Source organism: Excalfactoria chinensis, chromosome 9 (genome assembly GCF_039878825.1).
Source record: "Excalfactoria chinensis isolate bCotChi1 chromosome 9, bCotChi1.hap2, whole genome shotgun sequence".
NCBI lineage: Eukaryota > Metazoa > Chordata > Aves > Galliformes > Phasianidae > Excalfactoria > Excalfactoria chinensis.
In genome coordinates this window covers 17902620-17925144 of record NC_092833.1, presented here as the reverse complement: position 1 = coordinate 17925144, position 22525 = coordinate 17902620, and the positions used below count along the sequence as shown (strand labels likewise).

Below are 22525 nucleotides of genomic sequence, written 5' to 3'. Positions count from 1 at the left end.
ACTGCTCATAATCTAAAAGCATCCATGAATCAAAACTGATTTAATTAAAGCAGCTGCCTGCGCACCCAAACATAGGAGCAACGATTCAAGCTAAGTGGGCAGAATACACTGAAAATTAATTGACTTTTTGATTTTAATAAAAATTGAAAAAGATTCAGTTCCACACCCGAAGAATAATACAGCTGTGAGTGACAGTGCTAAGAGCTCTCACTTCCAATTACAAATTTTTGCACCTTTTAAAGCAATTTTAAAATCACATTTTTGCAGAGCACGTGGGAATTCAGACCCCAAAATTACCTAACTGTGACTTTCTTGGCAGAAACTCATAATCCTGTAACATGATATCCAAGAACTGTTCCCCTTCATTGGAGACTAATGTCATCCTGCTCCTGTCCAACAAGAACACTACGTGAGCTGTGACCTAAGCATGTAGTGCTCCAGAAGTTCACTCCCAATAAAACCTCACTGCAGCTTGTTTGCTGTGGCAGTGCTCAAGAAGGCAGCACACAGCAGCAAGCTCAGCCCAGTGAATCAGGGTGGATTCATCATGCTTTCAAGTACCTGTACTTCAAATGCACAGCAGGCTCATTTGCACACAGCTGGCATGGGGCCGCCTTCTCCAAGCTTTACCTCAGCATACACATTTCCATAGGCTCAAGCAAAAATAATAAGGACTCACCATTATCTTCTGACCTTTTTTTCCCCCCCCCCTTGTCTTTGAAAGTTAATTAGTAACCAGAGATTTCTGCTAACAGTTCATGCTGCTGATCTCAAGGTCCCATGGCCCACAAAGTTTTAGAAGATTCTGTGCACAGCTGAAAACATAGCCATGTATACAGCAAATTCTCTTCTTTCACATTTGAACTTCCTACACTATAAATAAGGAGTAATTCACATACTGCAACACTGTATCTGCAGCTCTCTAGACCAGCTGTATCATGCCCTTATCTAAGTGTGTAAGAACACTCCAGGAGGTCAAGAGAAATAAAAGGCAATGTGCTTTTTATGAGACAGTTACTGAGCTGCTCACTCTGCTAATCCACATCAGTTTTCAACCTCAAACAAGCACAGGTGGCATTTAAGGCCCTATCTGGTGCTTTCATTTTAAAAGTCATCACCTCCTAGGGCTGATAACATGATATGCAACGTGGCCACAAGCATAAAACTGCAGATGGTGAGCTGCTTCATCTTTGTCTAACGCTGAGATCTCAGCTAACACTGAGCACTTAAAGCTTAAATATCTCAAAAGAAAAACAAAACAAAACAAAAAACCAACAACACCAACAAAACACACACACAAAACAAACAAACAAACAAACAAAAACATAAAAAACCCAACAACAACAACAAAAACACCTTTAGTAAGTGATAAAGTGGTTAAATCCTTCTGGTAAAACATCCTTTCCTTCCAACTGCTCAGCTTTCGAATTCATAGAAAATCATTTTACCATTTATCTGGTTTGCTGCTTCTCAGTCCCTCAGTCCAGACAGCCCCACAGACAGAAAAAACGAATAACAACAAAGCCAACATGCAGGGCATGTTTCAGCTTGATAAAGAAGCTGAGGAGGTAACAGACAAAAGCTTTCTTCATTTCTGTTTTGATTCTAAGTTAAGGCACATTCGAGACTCCTTTCACTGGTCACTCAGGGAGACAACAGGGCAAAACTTTCTGTCACTCTTCCTAAGCCCGTTTCTTTGCCCCTGCCCACACTGCATTGTGATTACTCAGCTGTCAAGAAAAAGAGAACCTGACTTTGTACAAAAAGAAGAGCATATTGCACACCATACATCAAGTCTCAAACGTTATTCCCATTAGCAAGCAATCACAGCAGCGCACCACATTCTTAGCTGTAACAGTGCACTAATAATAATGGTTGCCTATCGCTTTCTTAACGAGTCAGCCACAAAGTTTAAGTCAATGACCGTCATCTGACTCCGGATAAAGCTGTAAGATGGAAGAGCACACGACATGAGAGAAAAGTAGAATTTATGCAAAGAGTTGGCAATATTTAAGTAAAATTTGGATACACAGAGACATTTAATGGGAGCCCAGCGCAAAAATATCATCTTTACAAAGGCTTTGCTACCTATGTAGGAAAAGTGTTACATGAATTATATTATTATATAATATATAATTTCGTTGTTTCATTTCTTTCCCCTCTTTTCTATTGAGAACTATCATTCGCTTAGATAAATAAACTACTTCATGTAAGCTGTTTTTGCTGCATGCAAAGCACACCAGTGTTGTTCTCCCAATCAGTTTTTACCTAGAACTAGAAACAGGAGATGCCCCCAGTGATCCAATACTTAGTTTCAGGGGAGAAAAGGCCACAAAGAACATGTGGGGATTTTATGAGAAAGATAAATAAGTGCCACTTTTAAATATTAACTTCAGCAAAGCTTGGGGAAAGATCTACAAACCCCTTCAAAATGCCAGGCCTCGGATAAATCCTCACACTTGGCCACTGAATCAATTAGAAAAAGTTCTCTGGGGAATCCAAACAATTAAGGTAATTGAGCTTTCCACAGATCTGGTATTACAGTTCTAATGTTTTTATGGATGTAATTTCAAGCCCCATGACAAAAATATATCTGTATGTCTATACACACTCATATATGCAGAGGGCACTTTCTATTCCTTCTGCTATTCTGTGTTAGTTTTGGATTATTAAAGGAACTGAGTGTGCAATCAAATGCAAATCAAGATATGCAGATGATACAAATTATAGAAAGAAATCAGATCTCTCCTTAGCAATGCCAAAGTTTAACTGTTCACATCGTATTTCTACCTGTAACAATCTCAGAATACTGCTTAAAAACGTGACAGAGGTAATCTTCCTAACTTGCTTTGCTCATCATTTGATATCAGAGCACTGGGTTTAAACAACAGGGAAGAAAGCAAAAGACAGAACACGAGCTCCCTCCCGTCCAAAGCCTCAGAAAACAAAAGAGCCAGACGTACCAAATTCACAGAGCAGACGTTCTATCCCTTGATGAGAAGATGTGTATCAGTTTGTAATATATACACATATTTCTACTACTATTCCTCGAAGGCCAAGGAACAGCGACCCGACACGAGTTTGCCAATAAGAGTTGGCACAACTGCATCCCAACCAAAAACAGACACAAAAAGGAAAACAGAGTTCAAACACAATCACAGTTTTTATGAAGTTGACAATTTTCAATATCCAAAGTGCTGGTTCTATTTAAAGAGGGTAAATCAGCTGTGCAGGAAATGCAAAAGAAGCTTTATGATCATTTGCCCAAGGTCTGGATTTTTCAGCAAGCACAAGTTGAGATGGACAGCAACTGCCACAGCCACCTTTGTGTTCCTGTGTCTGGTCACTGCCCAAGAGCTTCTAGGAAGGACTCAATACTTGACCTGTGGAAGCAGCTGGATTAAAACCCAAGCACTCTTACTGATATAGCACATGCAGTTTTACTTCTCAGCAGGAGCACTTGCAAGAACAACTTCAGTATTCCTTTCCAGCTTGCATCATCCTAACAAAACCCTTAAGGTAATTTCATTCCTTGCATAATGGATGCTGGAGCTAATGTCATACAAGAAACCTCCTCCTCTTCAGCATTTCTTTTCCGCAGTTAGGAAATACAAGCTTTCCACTATACACAAAGCTAACCGGCAGCACCACAATCCTAACTAGAGTTTCAACATTTGTCATCTGAAATGAAGGGCTTATTACACTATGAAAGAACACTAATTGCGCAGCACAACCTAAAGGAAACCACTGTCCAAAAAGTTAAGAGGAATAACACCATGAGTTTCAAAATTGCAGTTTTTCTGGATTGCCAATAGGAAGGGGACAAGCATGAAACACAATTATAATTTTGTTTAACCAATACGTAATTCATAAACGTGGAACTCATTCCCCATGAACTGTTTGTCTTCAGAGGAGGGGAATCATGGAGAACACACACACAGCCCAGCTCTGAGGCTGAACACATGCAGGATGCTCCTTCGGAAGCGCTGCTGACAAGCTCAGCCCCTGACAGCCCTTTGCCAAAATCAGAGCACACCACACTCTGTGCTCACAAAAGATGCCTCCAGGGAGTTTGTTCTCATCATCGTTATTCTGTGCACGTAGGAGCCACCTTCAATGGCTTTTACTTTAATTAAACCTTTACTACTGTAAAGGGCAGAGAGGGTATGAACACATTTACACTACACTGAATGTGAAAGTGGTAACGAAAGAGAAAGCAAATGGAGTATCTTCCTCCCTCTGTACTCAGAGACTCTTCCCCTCCACCCGCTCCCCCAAGGAGGAAAGGAATCCCATCCTTGAGTCAATGTCTCAAGATAACCGTTTGAACCTTACAGGCAAGGACACGTCCGCTCCTCATCCTGTAATCATCCTCCCCCCCACCCCTTATCCAGTTGAGCACTTGCCTCTCCTCCATGCCCATCAAATATCCCGAAGATGGAGGGATGAGTCTTGTTCACTAGGTCGGTGATTACTTCGAACCTGTCCTCCATGTGATCCCTCCGGCCTTGGATGGAATAGACAGCCACATTGTGGCTCTTGAACTCCCAGGTCTTGGAGAACTCAGCATCCAGCACGTCCAGCCCCCCGAGCCTGTCATTCTGCATGATCTCGGCCACCTTGCCCTTCACCATCTTCACCGCATCCCTGCTGGACTTAACAATGGTTTTCACCTCATCCGTGTGGAAGAAATAACTCCACAGGGCCAGGCTGATGCACAACAAGAACAGGGTCTCCGGTCTGAGCAAGAAGTAACGCATGATCCGACCCAGCAGAGACAGCAAAGTCATTGTATCCTCTATCATTTATTATCGAGACCGTGTATCCCCACACCATGCAACGCGCTCCCGGCGGACGGGACGGGGTTGAGGCGAGGCAGCGGATCAGTGCATGCTCGGCTGGGGCGCAGCCGGCAGGCGGGCAGCGCCGAGTCCCGCTCCCCGCGGCTCCCTGCTCCGGCCGGCGCCCCGGGGGGGGCCGCTCCTCGCCCCGCCGCTGCCGGCCCCGCGGCGCCCCGTGCCTCCTGCGGGGAGCGGCGCGGCCCGGCCCGGCTCGGCTCAGCTCGGCTCGGCGGGGAAAGCTCCGCCGGTGCCGCACACCCCCTGCGGCCGCGGCACCCCTCTGAGCCCTCCGCGGGCAGCCCCTAGGCCGCTGCTCTTCCTCAGGGCCCCGCGAGAGGCCGTGGCGCTCCGGCGCTATCGCAGCTCGCAATGTCGCGGAAGCAGGGACCGTCCGCAGCGAGCCGGTGTCTGGCAGGGCCGCCGCGGGTACCTGGCCGCCGTGCCCCCCGCCTTGCGCCGTCCCTCCCCCGGGGCGGGGCGCCACCGCCTCCTCCTCGCCCGGCCCCGCCGCCGGCCTACAAGTTCCGGCGGGCTGCGCGCGGGGAGCACCGCGGATTGGCTGCCGGCGGAGCGAGGGATCCTGGGCGCTGTAGTCCGGCGGGGCTGCGCCAAAGAGAAGCGAGAGCCGCGTGCCGGCAGCCCCGCAGGCAGCCGAGAGCCATCTCCGCAGCTTCCCGTCACCTCCGCAGCTTCCCGTCACCTCCGCAGCTTCCCGTCACCTCCGCTCTCCACGAAGGCGTCTCGGCCTGCTCTGACCCTTCCCGAGCCTCCTCTGCAGCCAGCTCTTGCGGTGCTGGGAGTGCTTTGTTAGCGGGAATAGCAGCCAAACATCCCTCTTGTGCATCTAACAGCAAGAGGGAGATTCAAGTGAAGATCGATGCCAAGCGATCCAGGAGCAACCGTGTGACCGACCGCTGGACTCCCCGCCTGGAGGTGCCGGGTCACAAGCACTGGGCTGAGCTGCTCCCGGCCCAGGAGCTGGTGGAGACCCCTCAGCAGCCCCTGCTGCACGAGAACCCGGAGAAACAAAGAAACAAAGCGGGCTGTGGCTGCTCTTGAAGCCCGTCGTAATAAGTAACCTCCAAGATGCATTCACATGCAATTCATATTTGGGTGAAGAGGAACAGAAGTACGCATTTCCAAGTTATTAAACAAATGGTCGAAAGTGTCTAGGCAACGCTAATGACAAGAATACAGGAACTACTCAAAAGGTGTATTTTCTTTCTCTGACCCACTTCTGTAAGTTGTTTTTCTGATAACTGCTAAGCAATGAAGATCACAAGCTGTGACTGTGAGCACAAGTTTGAAGGGAGAAAATCAATTCAGCGTACAGCCTGAGTTACAAATGAGAGGGAGTGATTTTCAGCCAGCTGGCAGACCGGGGGTCTGAAAACTGACAAAATTCATCAAGCAACCTCTAAGAGTGTGACAGCTGATGTGACAGTTAAACACATCAGAGTGCTGTTGAAAATGAATTAGCAAACCGCGATCCAGTCTGAGATTCTGACTGAACGGTCTGCCTTTGAACCTGCCTTTCTGCCAGAGCTGAGTGTGAGTGTGTGCCCTCCGAGGCTTCCAACAGCTCCCTCTCTCTTTACACTGCTGGTAATACAGAAGTTGAATGTAAACTTGCACAATATTTTAGGCTAGTTTTACAAAGATCAGCTTAAGAAAGAATCGAGCTTAATTAGCTTTCTCTTAATCAGAGAATTCGCTTTCACTCAACTCTTGAAATGGAAGTGACCACCAATTAGAAATGAACACTCCAGATGCTACATGCGAGTTCTACGTGAAGACAGCATTAGTGCAAAACTGGAAGGCTCAGTGTAGCGCTGAGTCAGCCCTGACCCAGGGTGAGCAAAGGGACTCACATGAGTGTTTCATTATGCGCTGCATGGCTGAATCCTGCATTGCTTTCCCGAGCAGATCTCCCCAGTGGAATACCAGAACTTCATGACCCAAAAACTTTCTTTTCAGCACTGGAAATCATTAAGAACTTCACAACTATGTGGCATATGATTTGTGACTGAAAGATTTCACTTTGATTTTGTTGGGGGTAGAACTCCGGCGCTTGTTCATTTGTGATAGGCTTGAAAAGCAACCACTGAGTCAGCTTCACAAATAAACTTCATCATTATACACCTTATAATGAGGTAGAAAAAACATATCTTGCTCAACAGCTCCTCCTACTGCTGACATGTTTGTAAGCAGTACAAACAAACGACAGACACAGCTCTCCGGAGGAATAACAGTGTAACAATATATGAAACCGGTTTTTAGGAGTGTTCTGATGAGAGATAAGTAAAGCTGTAGATCTTCAGCCAATGCTTTTTATCCTTCTTTTCAGTTGGTGTAAATAATAATTTGTAATACTGTTCCCAGAACTTTACACCGCAGCAAATATCACGCACTGCAGGTAGATTCTCCCCTCTCCCTGGTGAACCCATGAGAAATCTTATTATAGAAATTTCGCTCATCTTGCATTTCCTTTGAAGGGGAACATTTGCAGATGTGGAATGAAAATAGCAATTTTCCACACCAATTGTTCTCTTCCATTTTCCAAGATCCTCAGTTCCCAGCACCTATTATAGAACATCTTCACGTGCAACATCTGATCTTTGTTTCATTCCTGGCAACATAGTGTCAGTGAGGATGAGGGTCACAGGATGTAGGGAGACTTCCAGAAAACAGAGTCATGTTTTATCAACATCTTTTATTTAAGCCTCAGATTCTGCTACAGAGTGCGGCGCAGTGAACTGCTGTGCAAAGGAAGCACCTCTTGGATGTGTTTGGAAGGTTGGAGGTATGCAGGTAAACAGATATAACCCAGACCCAGCGTACTAACATCAGGGAGAAGTACCACACCTAGTGTCAGTTTTACCTGAGGCTAATATATTATTTCAAGACAGCAAACAGAAATAAATTGAAAACAACACCAACAAAACAAGTAAACTAAGACTCCTTAGTCTCTTAGCAGTGTTTCTTATTTACTTTCACTATCAGAGCCAAAGTGTCCTGCGATATACACGATCAGGAAAAGACACCAGTACTCATTTTATAGAACACTCTAACCAGTGGTGTATTTCCAAAACAAATCCTGAAATCTATCAGCTTGCAGAAGCTTGAATAATAGCATTCCAGAATTGAAAGGAAAAAAATGAGCTACAGGCCAAAAGCTGAAACTCTATTCCTAGTGAGGCCTGCGGGCACCTTGTCTTGGACCTTGGTAGAAGCACGGTCCCCAAAATTTGATTCTTAGTTCAGCTCTCAAGGATGTGAGACACCCTTGGAAATTCTCACTTATTACTCCGAGGTCTCTCTGGTTGGCTCCTTTGTATCATAATTATTCCAGACACATTTTTCCCCATCAGTTTTCAGAGTTGAATTCACTAAGAATTGGAGCATGACTGAAATATCACCAAAAAAGCCCAGCAGATAAATCTGAAGATGGTCCTGAGTGCCAAAGCTGCTGTCTGCAGCAGTCCATTTAAACACCAGCATAACTTCATGTCACTGCTCAGTGAAGATGTATTTGGACATACTTGTGAAGGTTTTGCTGGAGGATTAACGCACCACAAGGTTACCACTTCCATGAAGAACTCCAAAATACGCAAGCAAAATATAAATAGAAACCAAGCTATTTAGAATCACTTTGAATTAGCTGTGAACTGGCAGCCTTCTTATTAAATCTTTCTGAGATTTGAACATAAATTGATAAAAATCAGTAACAAAGGAAACCTAATTTTCTTCATCATTAATTTTTACTCAGTTTAGCAGATGTTTCTTGTCTTATGTTGTAGACCATTTAATTTGCATTAAGCAAGAGACTACAAATTTGATTTACACATTTTAATTCCAAGCTTGCATTTTTACTACTTTCAGATACATCTATATGCAAAGCATTATGGGTTGCACTCTGTACTAGATCCTTAGTTTAGCCAAGCTAAGCTTGTATGAAAACTGAGATGAGAGGGGAACTGAGGTAACAGATGTCTTTTTTGTCTTACACTGAAATGAAAATTAGCTGTAGACTCAGCTGACTGTGCTGTTCAGAACAGACCTCAAGTTGAATCTAGTGCCACGAGTCTTCATGAGGCTGGTTATAGCCACAGTCAATCTCAAAGGGGCAGCAGTGATCCAGCACTCACACCTTCCCTTGAACTTACCCCAGCAGTAAAGCCTTCCAAAAGGCATGATAGAGGGAACTTGGCCCTAGGCTGCCTAACATTTCCTTGGGAAAACCAGGTAAGTTGGCTTTCTGACTGCTTTATGGTCCCTGAATGGTGTGCAGCAGGCAGACTGTGCTTTTGTTCCTGGAAATATGAGATCAGTTTGTACAGGCTACTGCTTTTTCTTATGGACCCTTATGGACAGGTTCCTGTTACTCAGTTTGCACTGCTCACTTATTCACCAAGGTTTTGGTGATGGAGATAGATAGAGAAATAATAAAATAAAAATGGTGGAAAACTGCTCTACTGGGGCACAGAGAATTTAAGACTTTCCCTCCTTTAAAAATTACAGAGGATTTATGCATGCTCATTGCTTGGAATTTGCTTGAGTTAGGTCTGCCAATAAATAAAGTTGAAGCATTCATACCTCTGGGGCTCAAATGGGATTTGTGTTGTAAAAGTAGCTGGTGAAGGAAGAGATACAGACTTTTGTTAAAGGGCCAACAGAGAAAACTGAATGAGCACTGCTGATGTCCACAGGATGCAGCTATAAGCTTCTTCCAAGAGAAATATTAAATCTCAATAAGAAATGTAAAAAGTAATAGGAAAACAGAACAAAACATAAACATGCAGGCAAAAATACAGGAGTTAATTGTGAGAGAAACTCACAGCAGACTTTAAAAATGCTGTTAGGTAACAGTGGTCAGACTCTTAAATTTAGATGTCTATGCTGCACTGACTCATACAAGAAAGTTTGGGTTGATAAGAACTGGGTGCAGTAAAAACACTGATCAGCCTAATCACATCTTCTACTCAAGGATACATTAAGCATTACCTATTCTACTTGTGAGTCTACAGTGGAAACCACTTCTTTTTGTTTGTTCCCCATCTTCTCACAGGCAGCATGCCTAGTAAGATCCAAGTGGTATGATTTGTACTAAAATAGCTGTGTGGTGTGATACCTTCAGCTGTCAGAACTGTCTTTCCTTCTTTCCCACTTTGCAAAAAAAAAAACCACAGCACCATCTGCTTCACCACGATGCAGATTTACTGCAGAGGAGCTGTATTTTAATGGGAAAAATCATTTGACTACAAGAGAATTTTATGACGTTGCTTTAATTTTCTTTCATTGCTCTTTTTTTTCCTCCAGTTCCCACATCATTCTAGGCTTCCTAAGGCACCAGACTGTGAAGCTGACACCAGATGGGGAAATGCATTTCAAACAGCTGCGGGCTTCCCTACTTCCAGCCACTGCAGATTCATTTCTGCAGGTGCATATGGCAGAAGCTGGTGACAGCAAGACAATACTAAATTTAGTTTTCTTCCCTGCAACCTCTGTGGGTTTCGACATTCTCAGAGCTCACAACATTTGCCACAATCACAGTATCTGTTTAGAGAGTGCAGAATGACTGGCAGCTGCCTTCAGCTGATGAAAAATAGGCAAACAAAGGATGACAGTGCACAGAGAAGGAACAGAATGTATTTACATGGATCCCTTTGCAAGAGGCTGTTTATCAGATGGTATGAACTGCTTTATTTATAGCTAATGACTTCTCCACAAACATTGTTCTCTGTCGACTTTTAAGCTGACAGTCAGGAGACCCACTGCCAAGGAACTGAAACAATTTTGAATTAAACAATGGTGCAAAAATCTTCTTGCTGAATCCTGAACCCATTGTTAAATACCATATCTCTTGCATTTTTAACCTTATTATCATTGCTGGTCACAACAAGTATTCTCAAGAAAAAACAAAAAATCTTGTATACGAGAAGAAACTAACCACAACTTTACTTAATGTAGGAGTAGAGGACACTTAGCCAGCAATCTGATCAGCTGTTTACACTGTCAGCTCCTTATCCAGGGGTTCTGTCTCTCAGTTGCCTGTGTGATGCCCAATACATGACAAATGTCATACAAACAAAGGGGAGGGATTTGCATTTTCCAGGCTGAAATATTTAGCCATTGTTTCCTACAAAATTATAGAAAGCAATAGCCAGGCTGTTTCAACCCAGCACCTCCTGCCTCTTCCAACTGGCAGACCCACTCACACTAACAGGTTTGAGCTCAGCTTGCAGAACAGAGATGCTTGTACCCAGAGAGGACTGTGCCCTTTCTTTGACCGCCATCTCTGCTCTCCCAAAGAGCTTCTGACTGCAAAGCAAAGGTTCAGCACGATGGAAAATGCCAGCACTCTGGGGTCATCTGTGCACCAAAGTCCGTGGGACTGCAGATGTGTGTTCTGCCATGGACTTGTCACGGTCAGCAGTGCCTGTCAGTGCTCCTAGACCAGGATGCTTCAGGAGCCCAAGTGTGCCCTGTCACCTTTTCCTCTTGCAATGCTAATTAGACTCTGTGCTCTGCAAGTGCACAATGGAGGCACAGGAGATGTTTATACATCTTGTTTGTTGCTGCCTGTAGGAATTACAAAGGAAACTCGTGCAGTAAATGGAAGGTGATGCTATTTGCTCGAGGATGATGCAGTATTTCAAATTTGTTCTATCTGCTGGAGCAAAGAGGGAATGGGTTCGCTCCTTTCTTCAGTGCAAAGTCTTTATTTCTACAGTCATGCAGCTCCAGCTGCACCTAATGCCCCTGCCCTCTTGTTGCCTATTGTGACCTGGATTGCTACTGGGGTGAAGGCCAGAGCTATTGCATTTGGACCTGCATTGCTACAGAAAAAGCCAAGACCACACTCAGCTCTGTCACCAGCAGTGAAAGCACAAGGAAGTCACAACTCTTTGTCTGCATACTTATAAAACAGCTCTAGTTTCACTTTTAAACATTAGGAGCATACTTCAGAAAAAGCAGATCCAATGAATTAGAAGCATCTTAATGTTAGAACTAATCTCATATTTCAGAAGTAAAACCAGCTAAATTGAGCAGATAAAACAGTTTGTCCTTTGCTGTAATGGAAGAAGTAAAGTACTCAAGAAATAGTTTTGGAGCTTGGCTAAGCATTAACACCATTTTTTTTCTGTAGCAAATCCATGATGCTATGGTTTTGGAAATGGAACAGGGGATGGCTGATGCACGTATATCAGAGGAACTGGGCTACTAGCCAAAATCTGAGTTCTGCTAGTTATGTTCTCAACCTGGAATTAATTCCTGAACTGATGTATCCGAGGATAGAAAAGCAAACTATAGCATAATGTGCAGAATCTGTGGGCTGTGTGCATATTTATCTTTCTTTCTTCTATTGCTTTTCTTTATCTGGTCTCTTGAGATCTGAAAATTCATTAAAGTCTTGAATCACAATGCTCTTAGGAAGTGAAGCAACATATATTTACAATCTAAGTCTTGTATAAAGAAAAGGAAGACCTCACTCTTTGGGCATGATGCCCTTTAAAGAGTTTCCTTTAGTCCCAGTTGGTTCAATCACTACACATGAAACAGATGAAATATTGCTAAAAAAATAAACATCCTCATATTTATTTGTGTGATGATTAAGACAAGAAAAATATTACTTCCAAGTCTCTGAGATTATTACGTTTTTAATCTTCACATGTTCTTCTACCCTAAGTTACCATTAGTGAGCATTCTCAAGAAAATCTGCACTACTGAGATGTAAGGAGCAGACTGAGAAATGCAACACAAGAAGCTGAAGCAGTGGTAGTAAATGTTGGCCATTGTAAAAAGCAGTTTTGACACGACACTCAGTTCCCTTACAGAGAGTTTTAACTCAAAAGCTGAGAAAATGTAAGAAAGTTCAAGTACTTGTCAGGTAGACTCAGTGGTAGGTAATAAAAGCCTCTCAGTCCATAAAATGAATTCTTGGAGGCTTGAGATATCTCGAGCTGGCAAATAACAAGACAGGAATGACAGTACAAAAAAGCACGTCAGATAGAGCCTATCTCTATTTTTTTCTCTATAGGAGAAAAAAATCTCCTTTAAAATGAGTACACGTGCTTTAAGCTTTGGCTAAATTATGCTAGAGGGAAGTAATACATATTTCAAACCACAGTTGCCATTTGCTAAACCAGCTCTATTACTTCCTTAAGCTTAGTAAATTCACTTAGTCTCCTTTCCTCTCTAATATCATGAGACATTTAATTAAGTCTTGTGTCTTAACGTTTGCTCTCTAAAGACTCGAGTTCTGCTGAAGAATCTAAAATTCAAGTTTTTAACTGACCTTGCTCTGGAAAGGCAGTTAAGCACATAAATAGTCTCAGTGACCTTCAGCCCATGCTCTGCTCTATATGGCTGTCTCAGGAATGTACATACTAATGAAATCCATGGTACTAGTTTCAAGAATAATGATATACCTGTAAGCGTTTGTGGTATTTGTTTCAAAGCTGGGGACTACCTGACTATCTGCCCTTGTAGCCCTGGTTTTCTGCCTAATACATCACTGTTCTATTTGAATCAATGGCAGAGATACAGTTAAGATGACTAGCTTGTGTACTTAGAGCTCTCCCCTTCTCCAGACACTTAAAGCTATGAGTATATGGATAAACAGCCTCCAACAGAAGCTCACTTCCTGACTGTGCTCTGCTTTTGTAGAAACACAAGAGCAACAACTACTACATTAACTACACTGAGGAGGATTTCAGTGTATGACAAACTTTAGATAAGTTTGCCCTTTGTTTTCAAAATGGGCTGTTTTCTCTCACCCTCAAATGACACTCCACAGAGATTCTGAAGAGCTACATCTGGAATGAGGAAAATATGGCTGAAAGGATTTAATTTATCATTAGAATAAGATCCAGTATGTCATCCAGATAGGAAAGCGAGCCAGGGATGAATGTTTGAAATAAAAATTTATGAAACATGAAATGAGCTTTAATAGTTAAGTCTGTGAAGTCTGGAAACAATAGGTCTCTCAGGAGGGGCAGAGTCCTATTTTTATGGTGCTCTGATAGATGGGAAGGTGATAAAGTGCTGTATATGAGAAAAGAACTAAAATCGTAATTGAACATGGTTCGTAAATCCATGGGGATCCAAAAGCTACACGCTGAGTACTAATTCCTGCTGGGAAATGTTTCTATTTAGTTACACTGTGACAGTTAATAGTAAATATGATCTAACAACTGTAAATCTTTGTTTTATTTTTCTCCTAAGATATGACTTACTATTGACCTTCTGTTATCTATCATTTGAAGATTCTGTCCGCATTTTCCAATAAAAGCTCTTCTTCTTCTTTTTGATTAAATTAGACTGTGAGCTCACATTTTGATTAATATGGGGTAGCAATGTCTCGTTCTTCCAGAACTGAAAATGTCCTCATTTAAGATCAGATCAGAAGATGAGATGAAAGCCTTTTATAATTTTGAAAGGAATCAGTCTTTTTAGGCCAGTCTCTACGTTTTTGTTATTAATCATAAAGATGGATACATATAAAAGAAGATATTTTTACATCTATACTAAAATTCTGAGAATTCTACGTTGACAAATGGCTATTAATAAGAGAAGGATATAAAGAGAAAAGAAAAATGTTAAAAAATGAGACCTTCTGGCTTAAAGGCCCACTGCTTTCACAGTTTGCAACTATGAAGGGGCACTGAGGATGCCAATGCAGTTCACTCTTAGGTGAAAAGTTGCTGAACTTAACTTGAAGGAAGATTAAATTACAGAGAACTAGAGCTGAATGAAAATATTTCAGAGCATGTTTAGCTGGTTCTGTTTCTTGTCCATTGCTTTCACACACGTATTTCTCCTCCCGTGGATGCCAGGCCATTTACTGTCATCATATTCGATAACATTAGTATGCCATTGCTTCTGAATCCTGCTGGCCCCACAGTTGACACAACTGAAAGACCACATAAATCCGCCCCAAAAGCTGCTTTCTACCTTCTAACATGCTACAGCATCCCTGCCTTTGAGGTGTCTGAACAAAATGCACACCAAAGATCAACAGACACAATTCCCCTCTCACCATTTAACCAATACCGTGCACTTCCTTGACCAGAATTAAAACACAATAATCCTAGTTCTTCTTAAACTACTATTTAGCAACGAACTGTATCATATTTAACAGACCATCTGCCTTTTAGCTACGTATGTACAAGATAACATCCTGCTGGTAGTCCTTAATCACAGCAGAAATAAAGCTACAGAAAAGAGACCTCCCTGCTGATCCTCGAGTTCTTCTCAGCAGTATTAAATAGTTTTCAGAAGACAGCAATAAAATCAAAGAAATTTACACATACAAAAGAAGTGTTTTATAGGAGTACTGTTAAAGCCGACGTAAAAATTTCACAATACAATCTTACTGTACCACTAGAGCTGTATATCATGTTCTGGCTGTCATGTGCACACATACAAACACAACATGTAATAATAGGCACACAGATTGTTTTGGTATCACTGTAAATTGCAAGCTATGAATACATCTATATTCCTTTTTTTGCCCCATGTATTTCTAGAACAGTTCTAACAATCCTCAAATTTCATGTTTGTCAGTGGGAATTCCATTGAAAATACATTCCTGTTTCTTATGCCACAATCATAGAGAAACTAGGACACGTAAACGAAATGTCTAAATGAGAAGAATTCATACACAGGAAAAAGTCTGAGCTTCTGTCAAAATAATACAAATAAAGAAGCAGCATCACTGATTGCCCTGACAGGGCAGAAATGCAGATCTGTTTCCTGATAGAAAAACCATAAAGAATGAAATTTGCCTCAAATGCTCATTCACAGTGAAACAAAGTCGTTATTCAGAAATCAAAGGAATAAACAATAATTTAGATCCACTTTCCCATTAGATGTTAATTCCAAGCATAAATGGGTCTAACTCAAAAAAGCTAACAGCAAGTTCCAAATCCACGACCCCCGGTGAGCAGCGAGCTGTAGCACTGCTAAACCAAATACAGAATGTAATTCCCTGTATGTTAGCCTTTTTGTTTCAGAAAGCTACTTATATGGAAAGGAAATGTAGTCAGATAAACTAATGCACACTAAGGCAGCATCTCTTGGAGATTGCTCCCTGATGGAGATTGCCTCAGTGTTTCCCAGTGAAGGCATCCATATTGGTGAGTCTTTCCTTATAAATAACCCTTTGAATATCTGTTACCATCTTTGTATCATTCCACCTTATATGTGCCAGCAGAAAAATTTTCTCTCCATACTGATCAGATGTGAAAACAAGGCTTTTCCCTTCCATGTCTCACAGGAGACACAAAGCTTGGAAAAAAAATATCTGGAGAAGAGAAGTATTATTTGTTGTGGCCCAAACCCAGTTTTAATGAGGTAGTAAAAATGTCTTAAAGCAGAAATAGTTTTATCTGCCTATTCTGTTTCTAAAGCACAGAATTAATTCTAACATTTCTGCTCAGCCCATTTGCCTGTCCTAAGATGCATTTATTATGGCTACAGGGCAGCAACAAACAAGATGTATAAACATCTCCTGTGCCTCCATTGTGCACTTACAGAGCACAGAGTCTAATTAGCATTGCAAGAGGAAAAGGTGACAGGGCACACTTGGGCTCCTGAAGCATCCTGGTCTAGGAGCACTGACAGGCACTGCTGACCGTGACAAGTCCATGGCGGAACACACATCTGCAGTCCCACGGCCTTTGGTGCACAGATGACCCCAGAGTGCTGGTATTTTCCATCATGCCGAACCTTTGCTTTGCTTTGCAGTCAGAAGCTCTTTGGGAGAGCAGAAATGGTGATCAAAGAAAGAGCACAGTCCTCTCTGGGTACAAGCATCTCTGTTCTGCAAGCTGAGCTCAAACCTGTTAGTGTGAGTGGGTCTGCCAGTTGGAAGAGGCAGGAGGTGCTGGGTTGAAACAGCCTGGCTATTGCTTTCTATAATTTTGTAGGAAACAATGGCTAATTATTTCAGCTTGGAACATAAACATTTCTCTTCTTTACTTGTGCAGCATTGCTGCTGGGCCTCTTTTCTCTTTGTCATGCAGACAACATTCCAGGATATGGAAGTTGCAAGGTTTGCTGTTTTCTTACAGTCTTTCCTTGATGTCAGTGTATTTAGAAGCCTCTCATTTCCTTATCCCTATTCTCACTTTCATAGCCATGATAGGATGTTCACTTCTCTGGTTCCTAGGAGTCAGCAATTACAATTGATCTCCCAAGTTTTCAACTGCCTGTTCTTTTTCTTCTATTGCAGATTAAATTTCACAGAACACCATCCTCTGTCCTATGACAGGCACTTAAGGGGGCACTCTGGGATAGTTCTCTCAACATAAGACAAACTTCTAGCTATCTTTCTATTATCATACGTAATTTGCGCAGCATTTTATTCCTTTCAGCAGCACATGGAATATACTTTCTCTTCACAGAATGCCACAGATAAAACAGAATTAGTAAAATGAAGGGACAAAAGAAGAATTTGTGTATAAAGCCATAAATACGTCTAATTTGATGACACGGATAAAGGCTAAAACTTTAAGTTTTAGATAAAGCCTGTGAATGTTCAGCAAAGTGTCCTTTAGGAGAAATAACGCATATTATGGTGTTGAATTATAACATTTCCCACTCTTACCCTTTGCACTGCTTTCACTTTCTACACTGCTTGTCCAAATCCACTGCATATACAGTTAATTCGGGATTCCTTGTGCATACCAAAAGAGTTTACACCAAGGCAGGAGAGATTTTTTCCCCCCTCATAACACAATGAATTATCTGGCAGCTGCAAAAATAAATAACTAAAATGTATGACTGATAGATTTTACCTGAGTTTTCTTCTTTTTGCAGCCGTTAGGATGTTAGTCAGCAGGCACATGGCTGTGGTGCACAGCACTGCTCTGATGTCAGGCTGTGCTCACAAAGCCAGGAGGTCCCCCTGAGGTAAAAGAGACAGGTTCATGTAAGCAAAGACCATTTCTTTCTTTGGGAAGTCGTGCATTTCTTGTATCGCCTGAGCTGAAGGAAAAATTAAGCTTAAAAAGATGAACAGATAACCTTTTGCGTAGTGCTTTTCCTGCAAGGAGAGACTAAGAGACCCACACTAATGTTGTCCCATCCCTGAGGCAGCTTTTCTTCCCGCCCTTTCCCCGGGACTACCGTTCCCAGCAGCCCTTGCGGTGCCCTCCCGCCGCCTGCATGGGCTCGCTGCCGCGGAGGCTGCTGGGACTTGTAGGCGCCTGTCCGCCAGACGGCTGCTGCAGGGAGCTCGGGCGGGCTCCGCTGAGGTGAGGGGACGGCCAGATGAGCGGGAAGGTGCGCGGAGCGGCTGTGGGGAGCGGTGGGCGATGAGGAGATTTTTCATGGACGCTACTCTCCCTCTTTTGTAATGAACTGCTGTTAGGGATCCAAGCAAGCATCCTTTTGATGCTCCCAACGTGGAATGCTCTGCGTATCCCAAGCCCAGTGCGCTGTCTGCTGTGGTTTCAGCAGTAGATGGGAGGAGAGTTTCATTCTACAACAAATCATTTATTTATTTTTTAATTATTTTTTCTCCTGAACGAAGTCATGAAGGCTTTGGGATTCCCCGGTGCCTTGACAGGAACTGGCAAGTGAGTATCTTCTTGGAAAAGTGATGAAACACTGATAGTGCACTTCAGGTCTGTTGCCATGTTGGAGTCTGCACAGCAGCTCCATGCGTGTGGCAGGCAGCTGTACGTGTTCAGGATCATCATAGCATCACCAAGGTTGGAAAAGACCTCCAAGATCATCCAGTCCAACCGTCCACCTATCACCAGTATTGCCCACTAAGTCATGTCCCTCAGTACAGTGTGTTGGAGCACAGCTGAGGTTTGTGTCATCTGTGTCATCTCTCCAGACTGTTGCTGCAGGAGCAAGTCAGCTCCAGAGTCCTTAATTGAAGCTGGAATTTCATTCAAGTACATAGCTGAAATGTTTACTGAGACTGCTCACCAGAGGTGTGTGCACTTCTGGTATGAATGAGGAAGGGAAAAAAAATGAGAAAACAGAGGTAGGGACACGATATGACTGTTACTGTGCATTTGGCTTGCAGTATGCACAGCTGTTTTTCTATGGAAACTGAATGAATTTCTCTTAGCGGATACAGTGAGAGCTCTCCGTGTTGCTTCAGTCTGCTTTTCAGACTCAAGGTCTGCAAGATAGCTAGTGTGGTATTGTCCTTGTTATAGAGTAGAACACCAGAATGCTCCTACAAGTTAGAGAATAGGCAAACCTTGGTGTAAGGAGAACTTCCAGTTTTATCAGGGGCTGCAATAGCAGAATGCCCCACGAGACAGTGATTTGTGTACAGCGGGGATGCAGGTGGGCAGAAGAAACTTGCTTTGGTTGTCTGTGTACCTGGGATAGCTAAATAAAGTACTGTATGAGGGGCAGGTAAGTGAACAGTGCCCTGGAGTAAAGCAATTGCAAGTAGGAGGATCTAGGTGCATTACTCCTTACAACTGTCATATTTCAGTGCCCAAATTTCATGAAGCACTCTGTTCCTGAGATATTAAATGGTGTCTTCTTACATCATGCTAATATAATATGTGCCTGATACTTCTGGGCCAGCCGTGTTTGTCCCTTATGCTTCTGGAGGTTGTTACTGTCTTTGGTTTTCACTAATTGTCAGTTCTTGATGTAGAATTAAAACAGATCTTGAACTGGTCTAACCAGGTGTGAAGCACCATGCTGGAAAACTGTATGATTCATGCAGGCAATAATGTAATAACTGAGAAACGTTATTTGCATTACTAATAGAAGTCAGTCAGACCTCAATAAGCTGGAGCCAAGACACATTCCTCATCAAGATATTGTCCTCGTCAAGATACATTCTTTGTCTGTATTACGTTCTTGTACGTGCCTAACAGCCTGATTCCATGGTTGATACTGCTTGAGCTAGACCTGTTGGGTGACAGGATATGTAGATCCACGTGCTAGATGCTTTACACCATGCAGAGCAAAGTGTTTCTAAGAATTGGCCTGTTCTGTACAATAGGGCAATATTTCCACTTTCCGAGAACAGTAGGGTGTAATCTGTAGCTTCTTTGGAGCAGCATGATTTTGTTGACAAGCCAAACAAATGTTTATCTAGATAAGCCATTCCTTATTGCTGGGTTTCTTTATGCTACGAAACTGGTTCTCAGGTGTCTTGGAACACAGGATAACTCTTGTGAGCTGCAGATGTTTATAGGAGGAAGTTGGCAGCAACTTGTTGTGATCGGATCATCCTGTGGTGTGATCCCGTAGCAGGCTAAGCTCACCTGTGACTGTTGTCAACTGTCTGAGCTTTACTGCATTGTATAGGTGTCAGGCAGAGCCATTTCCAGCATTTTTTAGCTTGGTCTTCTAAGGAAATTAGGCTTATTTCCTTCCATTACTTCTGTCTCTGCACTCCCACATAGCATGTTGTTTAACTCATGACCAATTTCAGTTAGACTGTAAAGAGATGCTGATCCAAATATATCTCCTCTCTGACCTGATGGAAAGGAGGATGGTGATTTCTTTCAGTGAAGCGGCTGTGTGAATGTTTCTGGTTTCCTTTTTTAATTCATGTTTCCCATGCTAAAAAGAATTATTCCTGTATCACTCCATGACCTTTTATGTGGCTGTGTTTAACTCTGCTTGGCTGGAAAACCAGAGCGAGAAGCAGTAAACAGATTTTGAAATGTAATTACCTGCCAGCCTGGGCCTAAACCTGAGCAACACAATTAAAAGGCCCCAGAACAACCAGGAGCAGCTGTTTCTGGCAGTTGCAGGATAAGCTTGTTGAGAAGCTGCCTGGATGTTATCCTAGCAGACAATCTGTCCTGCTGTCCGTGAGTTGCAGCCTATTGCGTACTGACACGATTGGAGAGAGAAGTAAATAGGACTGGGAACACACCATTTGGTTTAAAAGTATGCCGCAGGATCAAGGATAAGGCTCAGGGAGGTGGCCCAACTATCTGATTTTTGCATACATGCTGCCAATTTCTGTTTTACCAGCATCAGTTTTTTAATTAACTGGGCTCAGGGCTGGACACTGCTAGTTAGGGAGATGGATGGCTAATTGCTGATGGCACTCAGGAAGTAATAAAGCGTTCATGACATGTTATGCTGTATTTTTCATGTTCCCCTTTACCAGATTTATGTAAATTTGTGTTGATGTGATGCTATGAGTCAGTGCTGACTTTTCTTGGAGCACAGATAAGTTGATTCCAGACGTGCACCTTAGAGGAGAGCTCTGCAAGAGCAGAGATGTTTAAAAGGGTAAAGGAGCGCAGCCCCTTTGGGACAAGGCTGTCTTTGGGAAAGCCTCTTTTCAGAGCTGCAGCAAAACTACTTTGAGTTCTTTGTGAGAAAAATGCTTTGTTCTTGCATCCCCACTCATCCATCACTATAATAGTACCAAGCATAGTGATGTGGGTTTGTTTTCTGTTTTGTTTTGATCTTAAAGACTTTTTCCATTTATTCTCTGTGAAGGAAAATGATCTTAAGGCTTGTAGACTAAAAGAGGCATAAAAAGCAGGCATTTCAGGCAAAATGTGTATTCTGAGTGAATATGAACTGTGAAAGGTATTTATGAGATCTTATTTCCCCCTGAGGTAAAAGCTGGGAGAAGCAGCAGGACTGGCTGCACGGAGAGCCCTGAAGAGAGCGTGCCAGGGAGCTTCACAACCCCATCCAGGACCTGCTTACAGCATCACATCAAGAATGGATTCTGCCTACCCTGACATTTCATTCCTGTGAGGTAGGCTCTGTTTCTGTGCTAGCAGGTACCCCTTTCATAGCTTTTGGCTTCAGGTAAAAACTTAAATGTTTCTAAAGCTGTTAGAACTAAAGTGAACTTACACAAGTCTTTACTTTCTCCATTGTTTAAACTTGTGGGATTTATTACTGAAAGTAACGGTGGAGCACTGTCCAGAAGAATGGAAATATTTGTACAGTTTTGCACTTGCAATGGCAGGAGTACCTGCCTGAATTTCCTTGGCTCTCACTCAAATACTCTTCTGAGAGAGCTCAGGCTGAGGTGAACAGACTTCTGCCTTCTGCTGCCCTGCCAGCGCTCTGCTGGTGCCTGTGGCTGAAACACTCAGCTGGGAAGGTGAGTGACTGGAAGTAGGGCTGCTGGCCTGCCAAGAGCACAGGCACTATGGTCCACAAGTGTTGCTTCTCTTGTACATAAAACAACAGTGTTACTTCTGTGTTGTTTTTCATTAGTGGATTTTGAAAAGCCCCTGAAAATGTCTCCTCCCACTCCATGCCCCAGTGCTTTGTTGCAAAACATAGCATGAAAGGTAGAGATGAAAACAGAAATGGCTGAGGTAAGAATCTTGCAGAAGTATTTCAGGGCAATAATATTTCAGCACTGATGAATTCACCCTGCAGACTAGAGCTCAAGTTACATCTTCGTTAGTGTAGTAGTTTGTTCACCTTTGGAGATGGGCCCTTGTGGCAGACCCATGGCTCTGCCAGAGAAGGCAATGTGGCATCTTAATTACTGCTGCCGTTGGCAGTGCTTTACCATGTCTTTAATTTTCTATGTGAAGTGGGCAGTTTTTGAACAGAAAACCTTATTTTATTGAAAACCACAGAGGGAGGAAAAAAAAAATGGTTGAAGGGCTAGGTCAGCTTTTACTAATGGGTCAGCTTAGGCTGCTTGGTGAGGAAGGAAAGCAGGAAGGTGTGTCAGTGATGCCTTGGACATTGCT

At 42.8% G+C, this 22525-nt stretch overlaps 1 protein-coding gene across 1 annotated transcript in view; it reads right to left on the bottom strand.

The window, feature by feature from the left end:
• PPM1L (protein phosphatase, Mg2+/Mn2+ dependent 1L) overlaps positions 1-5318 on the bottom strand; it is a 76853-nt gene extending 71535 nt beyond the window's left edge. Inside the window, exon 1 of the mRNA XM_072345039.1 lies at positions 4407-5318. Within this exon, the coding sequence (XP_072201140.1) occupies positions 4407-4805 (399 nt within the window). The 5' untranslated portion in view covers positions 4806-5318. The remainder of the gene's footprint in view (positions 1-4406) is intronic.
• Positions 5319-22525: the final 17207 nt, after the last annotated feature.